The sequence below is a fragment of the Manduca sexta genome, chromosome 20 (assembly GCF_014839805.1).
Source record: "Manduca sexta isolate Smith_Timp_Sample1 chromosome 20, JHU_Msex_v1.0, whole genome shotgun sequence".
Classification (NCBI taxonomy): Eukaryota; Metazoa; Arthropoda; class Insecta; order Lepidoptera; family Sphingidae; genus Manduca; species Manduca sexta.
In genome coordinates this window covers 14,858,512-14,881,643 of record NC_051134.1, presented here as the reverse complement: position 1 = coordinate 14,881,643, position 23,132 = coordinate 14,858,512, and the positions used below count along the sequence as shown (strand labels likewise).

Here is a 23,132-nt window from a genome sequence, read left to right as displayed (position 1 = left end):
CAGCCGCATTTGACATATGTTGCAGATCGTAGTTCGTTCAGAAATTATATTCATCTTTTTTCTTCAAATCGATACTAATGTTTGAGGATTGGTGTATAACTTTTTTCAACCGATTCAAAGCCAATTAAATTTATGGACCTAAAAAGAATATCCCACAATTGTCAATATATTCTTTCAATACAATATTTACGCTTACTACTAACAATTGGCGAAATCACAGATAAAAGTTGGAAGCTAGAATATATGTACCTATTATTACTCTTAAAAGTTTAGTTTTGACTATAAAAACATTATGGTGGTGCACATTGTTATAGCTGGAGAATCGCAATGTGAAATGTTTGCACAAGTCTGCTTAGTTGCAGATTATCTCAATCAAAAACTTCCTAACTTTTGCTATAAACGAATCGAAAAACCTGTACTAGAATGGGAGGTCAGCAACTTTCTATGCAATGATTTATACTATTCAAAGACTTTTACATTGAACATGTATGTAAACAGTGCCTGATATCTATGATCCAACTTGTAGAGCAACGATCTAAAGATTCTTGTTCATTTAAATTGATTTGATTAATCAATTGCATTCTAGATTTGAGATTTAAAGATTTCATAAAACACGAGAGTTTTCATCGCGTATTGTAGCGTTGTCTCATCGCCTCAGTGTCTACCCCACTCGACAATCTACGTCTTGTTCTAGGCTACCTGATGGCAGTTTACTTTTGTTTTAACATAATATTCATATTTGTAGGCTTGGTTGTGCAAAATTAACCAAAGAATAAATGGCACCATAAAGGATCGCCTGTTGTGTGGAAGGAAATATTATTGAAGGGTAGCCAGCCTCATTATATTGGTGGAGCCACTGAGTTTTTGGATTATTGTCATTCATATTATGAATTTGATTCGTTCTTTGCGTCTGAGAAATTTGGAGGCCTTGTTGAAAATTTCAGTCAGTATCAAAAGAAACTTAGAGATGAAAAATTCGAATTGTCCAAACGAGCACAAAAGCTTGAAATAACCGAAGAAATACCTAAGTCAAACTTTGTGGTGAGCATAATGGGTGCTGGGAATCCATTAACTATGCATATTATATCCGGATTATTGGAAATGACTAGTGGTAAACAGAATATTTCGAAAATATATATCTATGACAACGATTGTACTGAACAATTTATGAATTTTGTGGAAAATGATTGTAGTTTTGTTGGAACATACAATCAACAAAAAGTTGTCAAATATGTAGAGAAAATAGGCATAGCACTTACGCAAACTGATTTACTTATAATAATGGATCATGTGCCGTTTAAGTAAGTTTACGTTACTAAATAATATTCTATACCTCTTTATACGTTGGGGAGCAGTATAATCTTACAGCGTTTATTCAGTGGCAGCTTAAATAATTAATATTATATGAAATGACTTATTACTTTTGGATTAAGTTATATAAAGATGCATCAATCTATGAGAATTTGTTATTTGAGAACAGTCGTTAATATTTTTAAATAATAGGTATTTGGTTTTAGAAATGAACTCGCAATAGGAGATTGGCTTCATGCAAACAAGCAACTTATGGAAAATATAGCTTTAATGATAAATGCTTCTGCATCACGAAAGATGTACGTTCTTTTCCCAAATTTAGGACCGGCTTGTTATAATGCTACGGTGCTAATGAAAATGGCTAATATTAATAAAAATAATATAGCTGTCGCTACCTCGGATTTGGGGCTAGAGACACTTGTGCCTGTTGCTGAAATTGCTCAAGTACCTTTGAAAAATATATTTTGTCCTCCAGTTTGGGGTTTTGTGGGTATTAATCATTTAGTAGATATTCGAACTACGGTTCATAAATATAATTCCTTTGAACCGTATAACAGATATACGAAAGTTAGAAATTCTACTCTAAATATTGGATCAGTAACTCCGGAATTGAGAACTATGGAATATCTGATGTATTTCGATGAATCTTTGTGGAGCAAAGTTGCCGAAAATAATGTAAGTAAATAAATTATTCGTCAAAATTTGACGGATAAATTATGGCAAAATTTAAAAGTAATATTAACATACCATTGGTTTGTTTTAAGGAAAAACGCACCCTTGGACAAGTTTCCATAAACAAGGCAATAGCAGTATTAAATATTATAAAAGTATGGCTTTTTGAACCACACTTAGATCAAATTGTTAATTTAGGTATACGGTGCAACGGTAGGTATATTTTATTCTGGTTATGACTATGTACATAGTTAAATCTAGCTTTTACTAGTTAAAATGTGTCCTTAATAAAAATGAGTTGTAAAGGTAATAAGTATTGATTATATTTTTTTTCATTTTGAATTTTTGTGATGTGTCCAATAGCGCTTCCTTTCCTTACTTACCTCATATTTTTTAGGTTCATTTGGATTGACATTTGATGGTGCGTTTTCTCAACCTGCTCAATTTGTTGACGGAGAATGGACACCTGCCAGCAATTTTATGCAACCAAGAGATTCGCAGATGAAATTGCCGTATTTACAACAAATAGCAGAGCTTATGATGAATTTGAAAAAACGAGAATTGCCCCAAATTATTCCTGTTTATCAATGTTATTGTAGACCTAAATTTTATAAGAAAAAGCATGTATGGTAATTTTAGTATCGATACCAAATGTCATCGCACGAAGCTAATCGATGTTTGAACGAAGGCGCGGAGTGTTTGATCTTCATCCTGTTTTTGAACGAAATCAACGAACGCCGTTCATTTCATTTAGTACACAGCAACACTAGTGCCACTCGGGAGGTTGGTGTTGTTGGTTGTATTACTTCGAGGAAGCAGGAATGTTATGACGTGCAGTACTGCCTTTGTTTCGATAGTATACAGTTTTGATTTAATCCAAGAATTCAACAATAATGTGATATAGAACGCACTATGTTTACGTGCGGTCGTATGGCGACATGATTCTTTCCAAAGTATGATCGTGCCAATAGGAGTTATTAGCATAGTTAGGTGCCCGTATTGGTTAAGTTGTGTGAATGTTGTGCCAATAATGAGATAGTGGAGTGTTGTGATGTGGTTATGGGACATGTGGGGCGTGCTGTGGGCCGTGGGGGCTGTGGGCCGGCTGGATGGTAGTGGTGGCTACGCCGTTGGAGCCCGCGCCGCTGGTCCCGCAAGGTGAGAGGTGGAACCTTGCCTCCTACGCTCCGCGCTTGCCGCTGTCTTACTATGCATGCGCTTGTGCACCATAATATAATACCTTACACACATTTTGGCACAATTGTTGTCAATGTTTACATTCGTTTAAAAACTGTGTATAACTTTATTTAGGTTTGAAATAAACATTTAATTACATTCTTAAACTTGTACCTTATTTTTTTAAACTAATCCTTGCAGAGATCTAGTTCTGTTAAGTGTATAAAAATAATGTGGTGTGGGTAGTTAAAATTCATATAAATAAAAATAATGTAAAAAGTTATACTAACAGGTTGAAGTTTGACAAATTGATTTTATTTACACAAAACAACTTTTTTATTTCCTTTATTTTTAAATTAGTATGTTCCTAATTATGACACTCTAGTATATGTTTACTTCAAGAATAATTATTCCAGGATATAAATACCTCCATTCAAATATGTTAAACTGGATGCTTAACCAGTATTTACCTAAATTTCTGAACTTGTGATTCTTAGAAGATAACATTTAAGTGATTTAATTAATTGTTTAAGAGACTAAACCATTTTAAATGGAGACAAATGTGAATGAAACATGATAAACAAAACTTTATTATTTGCTTCTTTTAGTAGATATTTATAGGAGGCCTGTTCTTTAGATCTGTATTAATTCTTAATTAGGTAAAAAAAACTTGTCCTTTATGCAGCATAAGTTTATAAAGTTCTTTTTCTTTATTCTTTCATCATGTTTTGTAAACCCAAATATGTCCTCAGATTTGTTTGTTTAGTGGTAGAATGGAGTTAAAACTTATTGCTTAAAAATGGTTTATAATTTAGCAGATGTAGAATTTACATTAAATTTATTATTACTAATGATAAGAATCATGAATTGAGATTTCTTAAGTTAGATGAAGTTTATCATTATTTGTTGTGTAAGGGCTTTAGTTAAGTTAAAAACCAATAAAAACTTTTTTAATTTGCATTTGCAATGGAGCAGCAAAATAAAAAATATATAGCACCTATTTAATGTTGGTGAATGCCTATTACAAAAAAAAGCTGGTAACACAAGTAATAGTTGTGTGATGTTTCAGATTAAGTCTATCCATGTAAGATATTTTTTTAGCCAGATTTTGCATATATTTTATGTGGTGCATACATTGTTCTTACTTTTCAAATTCTGTCTAGATAAGATAGACATCAGTTCAAATGGGTACTTCAACAAAATTCATAAAAAAAAAAAATTACATAATTATCTACATAGGGTTGCTAGGGCTGGCACACACTGATAGGTTGGCAGTTGGTACAGTGCAATTTAAGGGTATTAAATGTAGAAATAATAAATATGAGCATGGTATCAGAAAAGAAAAATAAATACCCAAATAGACTATTTCAGATGAATTTCAATTGAAATACCCACTAATTTTTAAACTACACATATTAAATGATAGTAGCGCATACCCTGGCTTCGTGCACTAGGTATTACTATATGCCTAGTTTTTTTCTGATGCATAAAACATTAAGGCCCCTCTCCAAGCTAACGGCCTTGAACAATTCGTTCCATACTCGCCGCGCGCGAGTTATGAGCGGGAATATGCATAGATATATAAATAATATGTTTAAAAAGTCAATTTTAGGCCTTATTGACAAATTTATACTACAGAAATATCGTAATTTTTTTAAGTATGCAGTGAATGTGGCCAACCAGCAAGTATCACCTTCAGTGGCCTCATTGCAGTAAGACAGAACTAATACACCATAATGAGTCGCCAGTACCTTTTGTAAGATGTAAACAGATTGATCCATTAATATATTATATATAACAAAATTGTTAATTTTTATAATGTAAGGAATTAAATCTTAGTATTCATATATTTTATGGTTCGTTACGAACCTATTACTATTCGAATATGTATATAAAAACACGTAAACATAGGTAAACATGTTGGCAACTAACAAAACCATTTGGCAAGGGCACTGTAAATGAGCACAAATCACTTATACAAGATTTGCGAAGACATCTAAAATGAGCCGCAGTAACAGGAGTACACGGCGTTCTAATGACGGACGATCGCTTTATTTGGCGCGGAGGTCGACCGCAAATCCCTACAAATTGCTTCGAGAGACGATAATCTGGCAGCTATTGGGGGTCAACTTGAAGCCGAAGAGGGCACCGCCGTACCCTCGCTCCTCCTAGCTCGCGCATTAGTTCCCGCTACGCGGTGGAATGTTCTCTTTTTCTTTTAATCGGACCGCATTGGGTATTTTCGGATTTCAATTTGTTCCGTTCTCGTTAGGGGAATTGTTTAGTTATTGGCATCGGTTCGCTTCAGTTCGACTATTTCATTAGTTCTTTCAATTATGTTATACCTACGACCGTTGAGAGAAAGAGCAGAGTACAGTCTTATATTGCGCCAACAATGGTAGAGCTAAAGGAGAGCGAGCTTTGCGATAATATAAATTATCTAAATAGTTTTCATGCAATAATACCCTGCAAGGATAATTCATGTTACGTCGTTAATGGCTCAAAAACTTAGCTTGGTTATAATGTTAGCGATCTCTTGATATAAAGTATAGCTTATAACCAAGGTGGGGAAAACCGAAAGAGACTGCTAAATTGATGTGGAACTGGGCGGTCGGTGTGCGTTCGTTGCACTCGGACAAGTTTGCAAAAAATATAAAAACTGACTGCTGAGTGTCCCTTGATAGTAGTCTACAAAACATGTAGCTGGATTTAGTTATGAGTGGAAAGTGGAAGAGTTAGGTAATCTATGTACAACAGTTATTCACTACATTACGAGAAAGACAATCATAAATAGCTACAATGACATCATTTGAAAGGGAAGCGCACCAAATATGGCATTGACACCTAACCGTCGTCTAAGAACAAAAAATGAATGCGACATAACACTATTCAACGGCTTCAAGGTACAGCACGCTTCGTTCAATCCTGATGACAGAAACTTTGTTTTCATTCGGTACGCCAATGTGTCGTGATCATGACTTAGAGAGACGTGTTTCCGCACAACGAAGCGGCTAATGAATGTTACATAAGCGGGTCGCACGTCGGGAGCCGACGATGCCGATGGGCGCACATTCACTTACAATATTAATCTCTCTGCACATATTCTAAACGATTGGGATTTAAACATACGTATCCGGTCGTGTTAAGTAAACTTTGGAATCAACATTTTGATAATTCATACGTAAAATTTTCGACTAATCAAATGCTTACTCTGCTTTAATTGTAGCCGAATATTGAATATCTTAATGTGATGTATAAATACTAGTTTATAAATAGACAACAAAGAGTGTAGTTGGTTTAAAACAAAAATTAAGTTTGTCAAGTCCTGCTGCCATAAGATGGTTAAATTTGAATATCATCATAATATATAAAATAAGGACAGCAAAAAAAACTCTAATTATATGCCAAAATAAAACAAAGATATGTCTTTCTACGTGGGAGGTTGTCGCGATTCCTTACAAGGCCGTTATGTAGGAAGACCTATGTATAACATATCGGATCATTGCTTCTAAATCTGTACAATCTATATAGATAATACTATGTATATGTTGTAAGTATATGCCATGTTGGTAACGTTGGGTGTACGTTTATTAACCGCCAGCCGCCACGTGACTGATATTAAGTTGCGCTGGTGGCTCGGACGGTCGCACGACCCGAGGCAGAGGGACGTATCAGTTGCATAACAAACGGGCGCTACGGTGTCCGGCTAACGGGACCGTGGTGTGATGTGAACTGGGGAGCCCCGGCCCCCGGCGCGGTGCAGCCTGACGCTCGCCACCCGAACAGCTCGCTCGGTTTCTCCTCAGATGTCTTACTAAATTAATTCCGAATATTATTTGAAATGTAAATGAACTACGCCAATAGGATCATAGTGAAGAAATATACACGCCATGCAACCTCACGCACCATTCCAGTTTTATCCTATTATCACGGAATTCTAGCGTTTTGAAAGCATGGACCTTTGAGAATCGGCCGTTGTCGTGCGATCGTGAACGCGACCGTGACAGATTGGACACAATGATCCGGTGCGGATGCAGCGATGGCGAGCAGCTTTTTAAATTAGAAAGAAGGTCATTCGGACACTGAACACTCATTTAATTAGTCTGGATAGAGGTGTATAACATGTACTTTGTAGTTCTGTATGGAGTGGTGAGCCGGGCAGTGCGGAAGGCGTAGACCGCGAATCCTGTTTAAGTTTGCGCGAGTGCGTCCATCGAACTGGTTTGCTGGGGGCAATGAGTCTCATTACATGGTAAATGACTTCGCTACCGGAGGCTCGTTACCCGCGCGGCGCGGCGGCCCGCACCTATACTGTCACGTTTACATTTTAATACTGATTATAATCATTATTAACACTTTGTGAATACATCATTAAAATGTCATCCTTAAAATTTGTTTATAAGTGGTCACAACATGATATCTCATCTTGCTATACAATATTATAAATGCGAAAGTTTGATACTTTTAATTTTGGGAATTTCTCCCATGGGAATTAACGGAAATTTAAAACCTGATATTGTAAGAAGATGGTGACGGCGTCGCAGTGTTTTACCGATTTTTGTAGATTTGCTCTTCCACATCTAGTTACACATCGAAAAACCGTCCGAAATTAGCCGAACGCACTCTATATATATTTAGAGTTACTGACAATGAGCTTTAGAAATATTAGGCGACTCTTTATATTTTGTTATTTCTTTACGTTTTCTATTAAATAACAATTAACAAATCATAATGAAATTCGGATTTTAGTTTATACACATAAGATAATACATTATTTATCTATCCGTAATTCACTTATGACTCACTCTTTGTATTATTTCTTTATTAAAAATACATGTCTTTGTTCTATACATTACGTATGCCCCGTTTATGTTAACCTATACATCGCGCTGATCCTTTTTAATTTCAACGAATTTGTAACGTTTTCAAATGTTTCAATTAAAAAATGTAAAGTTGTTGGCTTCAGAATCAAGATAAGTCTCAATTGGAATTGTCGTCTGATCTAAACCTTGGCAAATTGAATTTAAACAATAAAATAAAATCCAATTCGCTGTACGTTATTAAAATGTCATCGTAGCATAAAGAAATGCCTCTTTGATGTGCGACGCCTTTGTTCCCTCTAACGAGTTACCCAAAGAAGTTGCTCTCTGACTTGGCTCGACTAAAACGAGTGTTAAAACCCGCACTTTGATACCTGTTTCGCTAAAAGGTGGAAGCGAAATTTATACTTATATTCTACCGTCTCACTGGAAATTTTAGGTACTACACTGTTTAGGCACTATGTCATAATATTTTTAAGCACAGACTCGCAAACAATGAAAGAATGACTAGGTAAGAACAAACGTAAAAAATCTCGCAAGTACACAGTAATGTTTAGTACAAAGACGACAAATGGATAAACCACATTGTCAATTCTTGTGTAGGAAACAATGGTTTTAAAATTTGCGTGCAAGATCTTAAAGGAACAATACTTGGAAACATTATTTATCTTGATAGTTTTTGGCCTGTGGGTAAGCATCATAATAACGTTACGACACGATTTATCAATGATGCGAATGTTGCGCCACGGCTTGTCGTCGGCGATTGTTTTGGCCTCGGTGCTGCGCTGGAGTTGCTGTAAGCTTCTTCACTGATAAGTGAGAATTAGGAAACAATATGTTAACACTTAGCCAATTGTTTCAAAGAAAACAATTTTATTAGAGAACATGCAATGTTAGGAGCGTGACTGACACCAATTGTCCGCATGAGTTTTGCTATGTGAATGTATCGTAAGGATAAACATATGAATTATTTGTTTTTTTTTTCGATTTAGCGGCATAAATTCAATTATGTTTCTTTATTCCCAAAGTTAGAGGCAAACGCAACTAGTGCTTTCCTGAGTTTAATTCGAACAAATTTCAATCTCGGACAACTTTATCTACGTTTTTTTTTAAATCGAAAAACACAAATTTTCGTTGCCTCATCCTGGCTTTCAACCCAGAATTTCAGTTTTAATTCGGTGAATCTGCTTCGTGCTTCTTATAGCTATCAAAACTTATTCAGTAATCATTTTATGATTTGAATATAACATCGCTTTGCAAAAAGGAATAAAATGGATACTATTTCAGAGATATGTAATAGACTTATTTATAGTATTTTACAGATATTTAACATACTTTAAGTACGTCTCACCTATATAAGGGACTGTCTGGTTCTGCACCATAATATGGACGTGACTGACGGCAGCTTAGCTAATAGGCCTCATGCCCTAACGAAAATGGGATTCAATGCAATGACATTCTCATGTCAGAGGATAATTATAGTCTCGTCATGCATATAAGTAAAAATCCTGAGTATCATAAAAGGTTAATATCTAATGTCTCAGAGTGATGACTGCAGTGTTGCTCTTAATTTAAAATTTAGGTGATGTTCATTTATGGGCCAATGCGGGCGGTTTGCGGTTGACATTATCTTTTATAAACATGCCTAATAAAGAACTGGTGCAATAAACTAATATTTTTTTTAAATTTTCATTCAAATTACCTCATATTCTGTTTAAACTATATAACATAATAGGTGGTAATTACATTTCATATATCGGTTTGGATTTAACTCCCGATGTAATGAAACGCGACGCTCAGCCGGTTAAGCAATAACTTTAGAAGCGTAAATACGAGGCTGCAAATGCTTCAATCTGTTACAGCATTCTGTAAATCGTATGTATAAACTAAATTATTTTAATTATTGTTTTGGGTACGCCATATAAGGTTAAATAATTTTATCTAATCGCGCCTTTTACTTCCTATATTTAAAGCAACAATAAAGACAAAATATTTGTAGGAAAGTTTAATTAAGTTTATCAATAAATAAATAAATAAATATGGTATCAAGAAACTCTTTAAAAACTCTGTCATAGTATTGTGAGCGGTTCAATGCAATTTAGAATAATTCTCGTATTTAATATTAAGCGGCTTTAAGACAAACAAATTATATAATATATAACAATTTAATGGGACAAACACTATGTTTTAGAAACTAAGCTACGCTCACTTAGCATGGCCACAGGTCTATTATTATAATTAGCTGTGTTATGGGGCTATATATCTAATGTATTCTAGGCAAGCATATAGAGTTATTGGTATAAACACGTTCCTTTAAAGAGAACGGAAGCCTTTGTCCTGCAGTGCAATGTAACTAAATCACTTCATTGGACTGAATTGTGAGATTTTGGGTTCGATTTCCAAATGGAACAAAAAATATCTCGCGTTAAAAAACTACGGAGTTTCGAGGTTTGAGACTAAAGATAGGCTCGTCCACTGCCATATTATGAGAGCATTGACGGTACGTAGTACATATATATCGATGTGTGGGACGATTTTTGTCTCAGCGGGTCGTGGGTCTACCAATTTCGTCCCTAAGCATATTATGATTTTGTATTACGAATCATTCCATAATATTCTACGGAAAGATATTTTGTGATGCACTCTTTTTTGTGTATGCCTATCTTGTATAAACCGAGAGCGCATAGATGACAGGTACTGTTGACATATTTTTATTATCAAAGACTTTTCGACAATTGTTGAGTGAATAGCAATTATCGGCTTTATTGTAAAATCGCGTGCACAGCACGATTGTGTTCCGTTAATTTTATTTTAATAAATTCGTTTTAAACTTTTCAACGCCATATTTACGCTATTAAATATTTCATATTGTAACGGCGAGTACACAGAGTTAATAAACTAGTGAATCATTTTTATTTTTATAGCACCCGTTCGTTTAAGTCGCAGCCGTGTTATTCCGATGTCAATTTTTATCGTTAAAATTATGCATTAACTCCGCCTACGTAATTAGTTTCTTATGGGAAAGGACAAAAAGATGGATTTTATAATTCAAGTTTTATATATTTGTGTGTATCTTCACTTTATATTCGTTTTGTGGTATTATAATCTCCGCCAAATATTCGTCCCCGACATTTGGTTGATGGTCATTAAGTTAATTGCATTGTTCCGCAAAGTGTTTAGGCTGGGTACGTTCATTATTAAGTTAAAATATTTGCATGTATTTTAATGTATTTACTTAATGCCGTTAGTAGGTATGTTATTTGTCGTGAGAATGCAAATGGATGCCTACGGTGTCGGTTCTTTTCTTCCTTCCGTTTAAACCCTTGCATTTATACTGATTTTATGTGCAGTAAAGTAAGACGTTAAAGTGATAAAGTTTCTGTACGCAGAGTGTTACGTTTCATTTTCCCCTTTAAAGAATTAAGTTCTTTGCGCAAAAACTTCAAGTAGACAAACTGGAATAGAAACATAATATTTCGTAGTTCAGAAAACAGTTAATACTCATTTTTTTTAAGTTTTAACAATTGGTAGATCTACACAACATATACAAACAAAACCGGCGACAGAAGGTAACCGCAAGGCCGTACGGCACACCGCGCCACACCGCTCCGCGCCGTCTTCTAGCCGTTGTCTAATTATTTCGACACAAGCCAATTAATAGCCGCGTGCCTTGTGGATATAAGGCATGATTAAATTTTGATCATTATCTACGCAACCCAACATTCGGCAGCCGTATGCTATGGTGCGGTTTTTGGCGGCTTTAACTTATCAAGATGTACGCGTGATTATGTTACTTGCGGTTATTACGAAAATGTTATGACAATATTTAATTGCTTATGTGTTCGGTGGAGAGCTTCATTAACTTGTGGGACTTGGGTGTAAGTTATAATTGCTTGAGCAATATATCTATGGTTGTAGGGTAGCAGTCCGTATATATACCCCGTATTACCACCGAATTAATACGTTTCAAAATACCCGTTATTAACATAATAGATTTGTCTGTCTGTCAAGATGTTTGAATCACATACAATATTCAACATATTGGTATAACTTATAAGCAGTCTGAATTAAAATTAGCGGTGAGGGGTGTAATAGTTCAATTATCTCCAAACATGTATTTTTTAAATGACGCAGAAATAAGCTATAGAGGAAGCAATAGTTTTAAAATGTTTCACTATAAAACCAGGCATGTTTTATCTTATGTATCTTGGCCCCATCAGTAATATATTGTTTTCCCTTCCCTCTGATTTAGTATATTATAAATGGTAGAACGCCGATCTACTTCTTTCTGCCGATCGTAGTGCAGATGCCATGAAAATAGACGACTATGAAAACGTAATAAACTTCATATAAGTAAAAAGATTATCTGACATAAACATTAAACTTATATCATTCGGTAGTGTGAATTCAATCACTATAAATGTATATTTCCAGGTTTAAATTTTGTGAGAACCAAATACAATAGCATGTGCGAGTGGTTTTAGGATATTTTTTTAAAAATGTTTTTGTCAGATTTTTTTTAAGTAGGTGGCGTTGGGCTATGAATTGCTACAGTGGTTAAGGGCTTTTAGTAGCATGAAAGGCTTATCACGTGGGTGAAACCGCGAGCAACACCTAGTTGCAAATATATATTAGATATATATTTCTAGATATTGTACATCTTTAACATCCTAAGTAGCAGTGGCGAAGCGTCCATACAATCCGATTCCTATCGGCTTCCCTTTTAAGTGTGTTTACATTTGTCTTAGTTTTTGTTTTCTGTTAAATTGGTTGCGATATGTTATCTAAGGCATTTTTTTGCTCGGGTCACCTTTTGAAAAATGTCACCTTCGCCACTACTAAGTAGTTTATTTTAATCCAATCTTAATATCGTTGGATAATATATTTAGTCAGTCTGAAAGCTAGACGGCATGTGTAGGCCTAATATCTATATCAGTTCTATAATAAAATTTATCCAATAACGAATTCGTTGAAATCCGATATTTGCCAAACGTAGTAATTTAATATTGGTGCTTATGAGTTAAATGTCATAAGCTTATTTATTGAAGATCTTATTACGGGTATATTAGGTACTGAAGTAGCGTCGATATGTTATTATGTGTAATGGAAAAGGTTTTTTAAGTTTGCTCATACTTGAATTTTATTGGATTATTTAGAATGGAATTGAATACTTTAAATAAAATAGACTTCTAAAATAACGATTCTACGTCTATTCTTATTTGAATAAAATGATAAATATGTCTAACGAAGTTTTATGTTGACCTTTAAAGAGTGAAACAATCATGCCGTCGCGAAGACGAACAGGTTTGTCAGATTCTTGGTAAATATTTTTGCATATTAGCAACAATCGGATGCGCTCAGTATTATATTCGCTTATGCACCTGCCAAGGATGTCTACTAGCATAAAGTGAAATGTTAAAGTTCAAACAATATAGCTCCAAAAGATGTTTGCATTCAAACGTGTGAGGTGAGTGGTGAGGTCATCGATGGAGCGTGCATGTCGTCATCGGATGCCCGGATACGGGCCGCCGTCGGCCGCACACGTGACAGTAAAACATAACCTCAGAATACAGTTTACACTAGCCACAGGATAGACCATGTTTGCAATGTTAAAGGAAAGAAGGAAACAGGATGAATCGTTGTGTTTGTTGATTTGCTGTAAAATCGTTACGTAATTTTGAATTCATTGATAGTACGTATCTACTTGTCCCTAATACATAATAATTTCAGGTAATACAGCAAATGTGCTTAAATGATAGGTACCGTAACTTAGAAAAACTTTTTGTCAAACGGCAGTAGGAGGTATTTACTTATTATTAGAAATTGACATAAATTTGTATTTTTCACAAACCAAAATTTTATTTAATCATAATCGAATTTTAAATGGACTCTAACTAAATATAAATTACCAATATCCCCAATACACTTTGTATTCTCACAAAAAATAACTATACCTGGCCGTTTTATAACCTTTTGCATATGAATTTTACAGTCGACGGTTATGCCGAGAGTTGAATCGCAATTATGGTGACATTTGAATTTATGTATCAAGTTCTACGGAACGGTCAAATTAGCATTACATTCCTCTGCGTTTGACTCTGATGTGATCGTTTGATTCCTAATAGATTTAGAATTCAATCGAATGTACAAAGAAACTGCAAGACTATCCGGGGCGAGCAATGTCACCGTTGTACTCAGATATACTTGAAATTGCAAAATTATAAAAAAATCGACTAATTTCTTAAACTTATTATTATGTCGATATCCTTTTATTCCATTGATGATTCAATTGAAACACCTTATTAGAACGCAACTTTGTACTTACATTGAGTAAACAAATGTTGAATATCAGTTAACTCGCTTATTTCGAAAGTCTGAGTAATAAATATATATTTAACATTGTGTGATTTTTGTAAATAATATTTCATAAATAAAATCAATAGCTTTTTATCCAGCTATCTTTAAAGAAAAATGATATTTCTTATCACGTCAATCATGTAGAAATAATTGAAATCAACGACGAAGCTTGTTAAAAAATATCTAGGTTGGTCGGTGCAAACGAGTTATAACTGTACAGACACCATATTCGGCCAGACTCTGAGTTCGTTGTAACATGGTTTTTATTGGTCATCAGATTATAGATATTACCGCAGGAAAGATAACTACCTAAACTGTTACGTACAAACGACTCAACTATTGTTTTAGTTTTTTGCTCACAAGAGTTTTAGAAATTATATGATTTCGTTATTACTGTAAACGTTTTTGACTAGCTTTCTATGTATATATAAAAAATCTCATTGCGATATTAAGAATATTGGAAACGAAAAGTGCATTTAGTTACGTGATAATCATAACTCAAAATCTTTAAAACTAACGGTAACATAAACGTAGAGGATAGTTAAGGCTTCTTGACGGTATTGGTGCGTGATATTACAAATAATAGTGGATGACGTAAATTGTCCCAAGAACGCGTAACCGACGGATTCAAGCTTAGGACGTACGAGTTATTGGATAGCCACGTATGGCTTCTCCAAGAAGAGCTCGTATAAACTGTTGTGTATCCGACAATAGTTAAAGCTGTTCACTTCCTGTATTTCTGAATTTGAAAATTGCCTTGCTAACTACATTAACATTTATTAATTTACTTGAAAAATTAATAGGTACGGATGATATAAACACATTTATTAGTAAATAATATATACTCTATTTATTTAGATGGTGAAATAATATATGAAAACAGGAGAGGTCATTCACTACGTGGACTAAACGTGTGTATTGAGTGATATTTGTAAATATAAAAAGGATTGTTTGGCTATAAATCTAGCTCGAGGGTTGTTTGGATTTATTAATCCCTTTATCTTCAATTTATTAAAGTTTAATATAAAACAAAGCTTAAACAACCCTTTTTAAATGGAATGTTTAAAATGATTAAAAAGCTTGTTAAAGAAATTTTATAAAGAATTCGAGAAAAAATTGTAACCAAATTTTTTTAATGGATGTTTATTAATTTAAAATTATTTTGTTACAGGTATGTACTTGGGCCAAGCATTATCTTCACGTTGGTATAACTATGTAAGTATAATTAATATTTATCGACTCTTGACGTGCAAGAATATGGGCCTACGTCATAACTATACTTCTATTCTGGGTTATTCAAGTTTACCTAATTGAATAGTCTTATCTACCCGAAAACACGTCACTGACTTCTGTTGTCTGTCAACATACTTCTCTAATTGGGCTGAGGCGATATAAATGGTCATTACCGATTAAATATTTATCAATATGGCGATAGAATCTAAATCTAGCAAACTTTTCATCGATTGGTGTGTATTAGAGATAAAGGATTTTGTTATTAGAGCAGGTTTTTAAGTATGTATCTTTATATATTTTTAAGTATGTTTTATTGGCAGGAGTACTATTAAAAACAAGCCACTTTTTAGGACATTTCCGATTCTATGAGACATCCCACAAACGTAAATGAACAATGTTACAATCTCGAAACTACACAGAAAAAACGTGTTAAAAAGACAAATATGTTTTGTTTTTGAAAGAGACGATATAAGTGTTTCAATATTAATTTCTTAGCACTAATCCGTCTAATCGACATGAAAACGATTACTTTCCATTTGTCACTAATACTAAACAGTTTGATACTAAAACCACTAATGACAAGCGCCAAGCCTGTGTAGACTAGGCACAGCCGCGTGGCGTGGCGTTGTGGCGCGGCGGCGCGGCGTGGCCCAGCGGCCGATTGGACTTCAAACTCAGTGAAATTTCGAAGGCAAGCGTAATTACTCTATTAATTTCATTGGCGGCGGAGTGCGGTTTAGTTCGCGTTCATTATATTGCATAACCGGTTATTACCTTGCTCTTGTTTGCAACCACTGTTCTCACAGTTTTACAACACACGAGTAAAGAAAAACAACTGTGAGAAATTTAGCTTTATGTAGGTTTAAACATATGGCTTGCTGGGTTCGCGTGTAATTGTCCAACGGTTGCGCTGAATAATTCAATATGTTACTGCACTTGAATGCTGATAATTATCTATACTTAGATGTGTGTGTGAGGTGTTATAAAATTTAACTTGTGTAATTCATTGCCTTGTTTATCACGTTCTGAAAACTGATAATGCTTATGACCTGTAAATGTTTTGATTTTGTTTACAATAATTGTCAGTCATAGTATTGATTTATAATTTTTTATTAAGGCGTTCCATGAATAAAGTAGTAGAACAAGAACGTATAAAGTATTGAAGTCCTAGGTAATTGATTTTTCTAGACACCGTAAACAATTTGCGTAATTTATTTCGACTTGAAAGGCAAAGTCTTTGTTCTGAAATAACCGTCGAGCTCGTATATTAAAACAAACCGAAGAATACGACGTAATATTCGAAACAAAACGCAGGTGGAGGGCGACGTACGGTGACTGGGAACTTAAACGAAAATTTACAACAAAATTAATTATTTGTTTGGAAATTGCGGCGGTGTACCCGGCAGCGCGGCAACCATTCCTCCGTTACTGACAACCTAATTGTTTAAGGAAACAGCTTTCAATTATACCTTCTTCGTGTACTTATTTAAATCGAGAATCCTACGGCTAACCTAAATTGCTGAATTGTAGGACAGCTCCTGAAAGGGCACGGAACAACGTGCGGCTGCGGTTAGGCCCTTTTTGCAGCGACGTCGCCTTTCAAAATGTCACATTAAACTGCTATTAAATTTAACTCGTTTATTTATGTTCCCGGGTGCCGAGGGCCGAGGGCTCAGGGCTCAGGGCGGGGATGTGTTGCGTGTCTTCCTACAATAAGTTTTTCTTGTTACACGTCTGAATTTATAAACAGCATATTTGGAGAAAAATTGGTTTGTCGGTTTATTTATTACCTACCCGTCGTATACAGTTACGTGGTTCATTTAAATTTACTAAAGGCTCGATCGCCGCTGATTGATTTACGTCTATTATGTTCAATTTGCTAGCAAATGTTCTCAACTCAGAAATAATTTACATAATGATTTCTACAATAGTTCTTTGTACCATTACTGCGGTTTTCGGTTACAGTGTTCACTCAAGTTGATGTGGAGATGTGTTACCGTTGTAATATTTAATAACATTATTTGGTAAATCGACTCGGTCATAGAACGAAGTCGTGAACTTTTTTAATATGTGCTTTATAATTTTTTTGTTGTTTTACTCTAATTATACGTTTTACAAATACTTAGTGTTTTTTTTTCGTAAAATAAATATATAAATGTTTACTAATAAGTGTCTTAAAAACACAAGTGAAAAGTACCGATTTCGCCACTTTGTTTTACGATACATAATAAGTATTGCAGGTTATTCAAGTTACGTAAAATTTCTACCGCAACATTTCTTAATACAATTATGTTTCTTGTGTCGAGGGTCAATAACAAATTAGGTTTTCTGAACTTAAATAGATTATAATCATACATAACGTTGCTGGTATGATGAAACACATCTCTAACACGCGAGATTTTGTTTAAGAGGTTTATAGCTTAGGTGCTAACACGCAAGGTGTGCGGTGTGACCTGACCTGGGTTGATGTTGCTAAAATCTCGCATATAAACGATTTTTTTCATTGCTGGGCACGGTCCTCTATAATTGAGAGGGTTCAAATCTTTCGTCAACCACTTTTACCAATTAGGCTTCAAATGCGTATTAAAGTAAATGAATGGAGTAGTTAGAGTACCTTCGTGCCTCAGCAAATTCGATTTCCAAATTAAATCCAAATGCCCTTACTTTCTTTGTATTTTATGACTAACTAGTTTTTGCTCGCGGCTTCACCCTCGAGATATCTTTGCTGCTTCAAAAGTATATCACTGCAGCGATTTGTATGGCGCCAGTGGCATCTGCTTCAAATAACAGTAAATATATTATATAAAAAAATAAATTATTTTCTTCAGGAAAAAATTACCGGAGTGAAAGTAGTCTGTGTTATTCCAGGTCATGATCTTTTGTTTTGTCAAATATCATCCAAATCAGTGCAGCTGTTTCTGTTTACTTCCAACAAATATGCACTCTCACAAACTATTGTATTTGTAATATTAGTAAGAAGTAAGATAGTCACGATCATAAAATATATCGAGCAATCTTGATCTCTAACTTCGTAAACTGGTACCCTTCTTATACAACGTGCGTCTTAAACATATCCCGAAACTACCATACACAAAGTGCTAAAACCTTAGACTATTCTCACGGTTGGTTGAAAGTAATTTTATGTTATAAAACTTTTAAGACAGACTGTCGGTTTTGTTAACGCCCCAAGGTAATGCGGAGTTAGTTTAGTATTATCGTAGTAACCTTCTCGAGCACTATATTTTAATACTCTTACTTACCTTTTTTATTACAAAGACTAGGTTAAAGCCCTTTTATACAGCTCAGCTGTGAAACTTTCGAACCAGGAAAATATCGCTTTCAATATAAATAACAAACTCGTAAAAGCAAATAGAGACAGACGTGATCTACCATAATAATATCTGTGCAATAATTGTTTTTGCATTTCGAAAGCGTTTTGGTCCTCATCCCATCAAGCTATCCTAATGGCGGCCGCTGTTAAATCATTTGAGATAAACGCCGGTAAATATTTCCCGTGATATTTCAGGCTGCTATCAGATGGATAGCAATACCCGCCGTCATTGTAGTCAACTGCAGTATTTTATGTGCAATTTAATCAACAACTGTGTCTGCATTTAAGTTAGTATCACAAAGTTATCTTAAAATGTGTAAAGAGTACAAAGTTTTCATTAACTCCATACGACTGCATTCATATTTATTTGATAGCGTGCGTAAAAAGTGACGACTGCGCGCAGTTGCGGTGGCGACTGCACGCTGTTGATTGAGGCTACAGTCCCGTCGATCTGACAGCACCCTTAGTTTTAAAAGCGTAAATTATTTACTCTTTCAGACCACACGCCGCGCTACCAATTTTTATGAAATTGGGTTGAAACGTTATATCGTCATTACATCGCGTCATTTACATAATGCACGTATTAAAATTGAAAGCGCAATTAATGGAAATTTCGTAGGGTTTGGATGTCGGGTGACAATGGCCGTCATATGCGTTTCATTAGTGATTTACACTATCGTATACCAGATCAACTCATCGTTACCAATGATTCATTTAATTTAATTATTCAATTTCAGTTAATAATTTAATTTAATGAGTATCACATTACAGTAGCGTATTCTCGAATGAGGTGCCAATGTTATTCGCTTGTGTAGTGTTTTGTTTTTGTTTTTACTGACATGCGCTACCGTACCTGCAGTTTGCTTCTATTTTTTTTATTGGAGCCCTTGTTGATAAAATCAAATTGAATACTCGTTTAAGTGCAGTCTATTGGCCTAGGCTTATTGCACCCGCATGGCAAGTAATCGGAACTTAAGCGATATCATTTAATTTAGACTTATAGGTAGATAGTGTCTGTAATTTGGGGAAACACTAGCAGAAATTAACTCCACTGTTATCCGTTAAAAACATAGTAAATATGAGCATTTGGAAATTAACAGTTGGTTTTGAGACGTCATTAGTCACGTTAGTTCATAGAGAGGTCATTAGCACGTCTATAGTTTTTGTCTTAAAAATATTCGAGTCAAGATAAGCAAGCAAAAGTTTAACGTCACTGTGGTACCATGTTTTTGTGGTTGCCCAAATACACACGTGGGTGGAAGTGGGTTAACGATCTGTGATTCAACCGCCATCAGGACGATGCTCTCTGAGGTCTTCCTTTGATGTCGTCTTATTATGCCTTTGCCCTCGGCCCCGGTCTATGCTAGTAATTAAGATCATTCCGCTAGACTTTATCGTGGGTTGTATCGCGATACGAATACACAAGTTTCCTTTGAACTCTTTGCTATGGACTTCTTCAATTATTAGAGATGTAATGTGCTCTGTAAGAATATTTTCCTACGTAACATAGTACTTAATGTTTTATTTTTCTTTAATAACTTGTGTAAGGTATATCGCGTGCGCCATTTTACTACACCGATTTGAAGGTCCGGGTTCGAATCTTGGGTCGGGCAAAGTAATATTGGGTTTCTATGCTCAGCATCAGGCATGATCCTGGAGTCTGGGACCCGCGCCGATATGGCGATAGCCTTGTTATCACGGGACGAAACACACTGGCGAAATGTGGGTGCCTCGGTTGCACCTCTGCAATCACATGGAGGATAAAGGCATGATGTCCGTCTAAAATAACGCATGATATACTCACAATATAATACGCATTGCAATTTACAACATGTACACTAAATCTCAGTTTTTTAAACTATGCGATTACATTTCCAACTATTACACGAATAAGTTCACCGTCTTCAAGCCCGCCTTCAAACTTGTAAGGAGGTGCAGACTCATAACACCTGACATCCAGCTCGGCGCAATTACGTCGTGTGATTAAAACTTTAATCTGGTGTTAACATTATCTTTTACGATGCACCCGCCGCGCTCGTATCACTACACCTCACATTATTACCAAGTTTTCGTATCAGATTAACTATTACAGTTGCTAGACCCGCTCGGGGGCGTAACTTCATATCTAGGTGTTGTGTGTTAGAACAATTAATCCGCAGGCCAAGTTCGGATTCAGTCATTTATACAATTGTATTATTCGATGTGTCTGTTAAATTTAATACATGTTCTCTCGGTGCCTTCAGGGTATATTCTGAGAAGGCTTATGTCAAAGTGAACTTTGTCTTAACTGGTTAGCGATGTCATTTAAACTATTGATGTCGGCGATCGCACTTCGGTTTATAGTTTCGAGTTGTAGTTCTGCAAACAGCTACGCAGATTCTGCTTTTACTATATTGTGACGTTGAAGAGCTTAAGACATGTAACTATTTGAGCTCGATGCTCTGAATTAATATCGGAACGCAGAACTTTTCGAACGAAATTCGAATTAATAAGTAATATTTTCGAGCGTCCTGTAGAAAATCAAGAGGTAATTTGCGCCTCCTCATAGAATATATCAAAAGCGCACTCTTTGGAGAAATGCTCTCAACTTTTGACAGGGAGACCTCTCATCCAATACCACCTTGGTTTTCATAAAACCTTGAGAAGTCCAAGAATTTAATAATATTTATATCTTTTGTACTTCAAATAAAAACTTTAAATCTGAAAATATTCAAATCGACGATGATTGGTTAGGACTCCGCTACAATTTAGCTAAGTGAAGTGTTTTATTGACGGCTTTTTGAGTTTAACAAAATTAAAAAGTCCCTGATTGGAGTCGCACTTGTAAATTCTTTTAAATGCCAGTGCAAAGAAGAGGCTAGTTTAATTAGCTCAGTTGTTGCCTTTTTGTGATAAAAGGTAAGGATTTAAACTTTATATGTAGACGTGAAATCGATAACGGGGGTATGTCTGGGGATATTAAAAGTAATATTTTTATTTAGTTACAATGGAAAATGTTTAATGTTAAATAAACAGAATAATTGAAAAATTCGCGGTGAGTTATAATTGGGACGTCAGAAATAAGTATTTTTGTAAGCAAGAAACGTTTTAAAATTTAGCACTCAGATATTATCTTTTAATATTATTTCGCAGAATTATTAATGTTATTAAGTATTCGCAAAATATTATATAGTGGAAATTCACCAAAAGTCTCACGTTAATACTCTACGCATAAGTAGAAAAGTAAGCCTTTTCAATATAGTTTATTTCTGCTTAGATTTACCTCGCGTTCATCTGTAAAGTGTTAAATCAATTTGTACAGTTTTTTGTTGTTCCTAAGCGTGTTTGTTTGCGTCACGGCACTCCATTGTTTATTCAGTGGACAATCGAATTTCAGTGTTTCACCCTTTGATCAATGTTGCACGCGTTGTTTTAGAATAGTCCCTTTTTCGGGAAGGGTTACATGTTCGTTTATATTAATCTCTTGCATGAAACATTAGGTTCAAATGCTTTAAAATACAGTTTTATTCTGTAGGGCATTAAGACCTAGTTCGTCGGTAACATATTTATGTCAAATGTGTTGTCTAAAACTCAATATCGAATATGACCTATATCCAGACCCTTGTAACTTTAGGAGCCTATTATGCAGTGGTTCCTTTTAAAATGGACACGGTAATGGCAAGACAGCTTAAGTTCAGAAGTGGAATTACTGTATCGCATTTTATTTTTCCAAAGGTAGAAATTATCTCACTTACTTTATTTTTTGCAGCTAAAAAAATATTTTGTATGTTGTTGGCGTGTCGTATTATGTTATGATTTTTTTTATAACATTCTTAGTTTTGACATTTGTTACGCATAGCTAATATATGGAAAGCGCTACGCATGCATCGCCCCATAAACACAAGAAGCTACACGTGTTGCACCGTCAGCAGAACGTGACCACCATTGACGTCAATCGGAGGGCACATGAAACCGTCATAGCAACCGCGCCGCATTCTTGGTCCAACATCGATCAATTATCAACCTATTTTAATTAGTAATAATTTCTTATTGTAATTTTCCATTTATAATTAAATTTTATTTTAATTTTGGTTTTTGCGACCTCCGGCTGTGAACTTTCGTAATTGGCGCAGTCGGTAGGATACTCGAATATATCCACGTTAAATCGCAACTGCGCGCGTGCGATCGGGTATCCAGAATCTACGGAAGCTGCAGCCGAGGGAATCCGCACTTCGATTCGAGCAAGAAATACC

The 23,132-nt window shown here is 35.1% G+C and overlaps 2 protein-coding genes across 2 annotated transcripts in view; both read left to right on the top strand.

Annotated features, from left to right (window-relative positions):
* Window positions 1-119: 119 nt before the first annotated feature.
* LOC115447605 (putative malate dehydrogenase 1B) lies at window positions 120-3,326 on the top strand. The gene is given in 6 exon segments (XM_030174747.2): window positions 120-430; window positions 746-764; window positions 767-1,301; window positions 1,518-1,986; window positions 2,076-2,196; window positions 2,381-3,326. Coding segments are annotated over 6 exon segments (1,518 nt in total). The 5' UTR covers window positions 120-292; the 3' UTR covers window positions 2,617-3,326.
* The window catches only part of LOC115447604, a 158,766-nt gene continuing 138,372 nt past the window's right edge, over window positions 2,739-23,132 (top strand). The window contains exon 1 of the mRNA XM_030174746.2: window positions 2,739-3,141. Coding sequence (XP_030030606.2) covers window positions 3,093-3,141 — 49 coding nt within the window. The 5' untranslated portion in view covers window positions 2,739-3,092. The remainder of the gene's footprint in view (window positions 3,142-23,132) is intronic.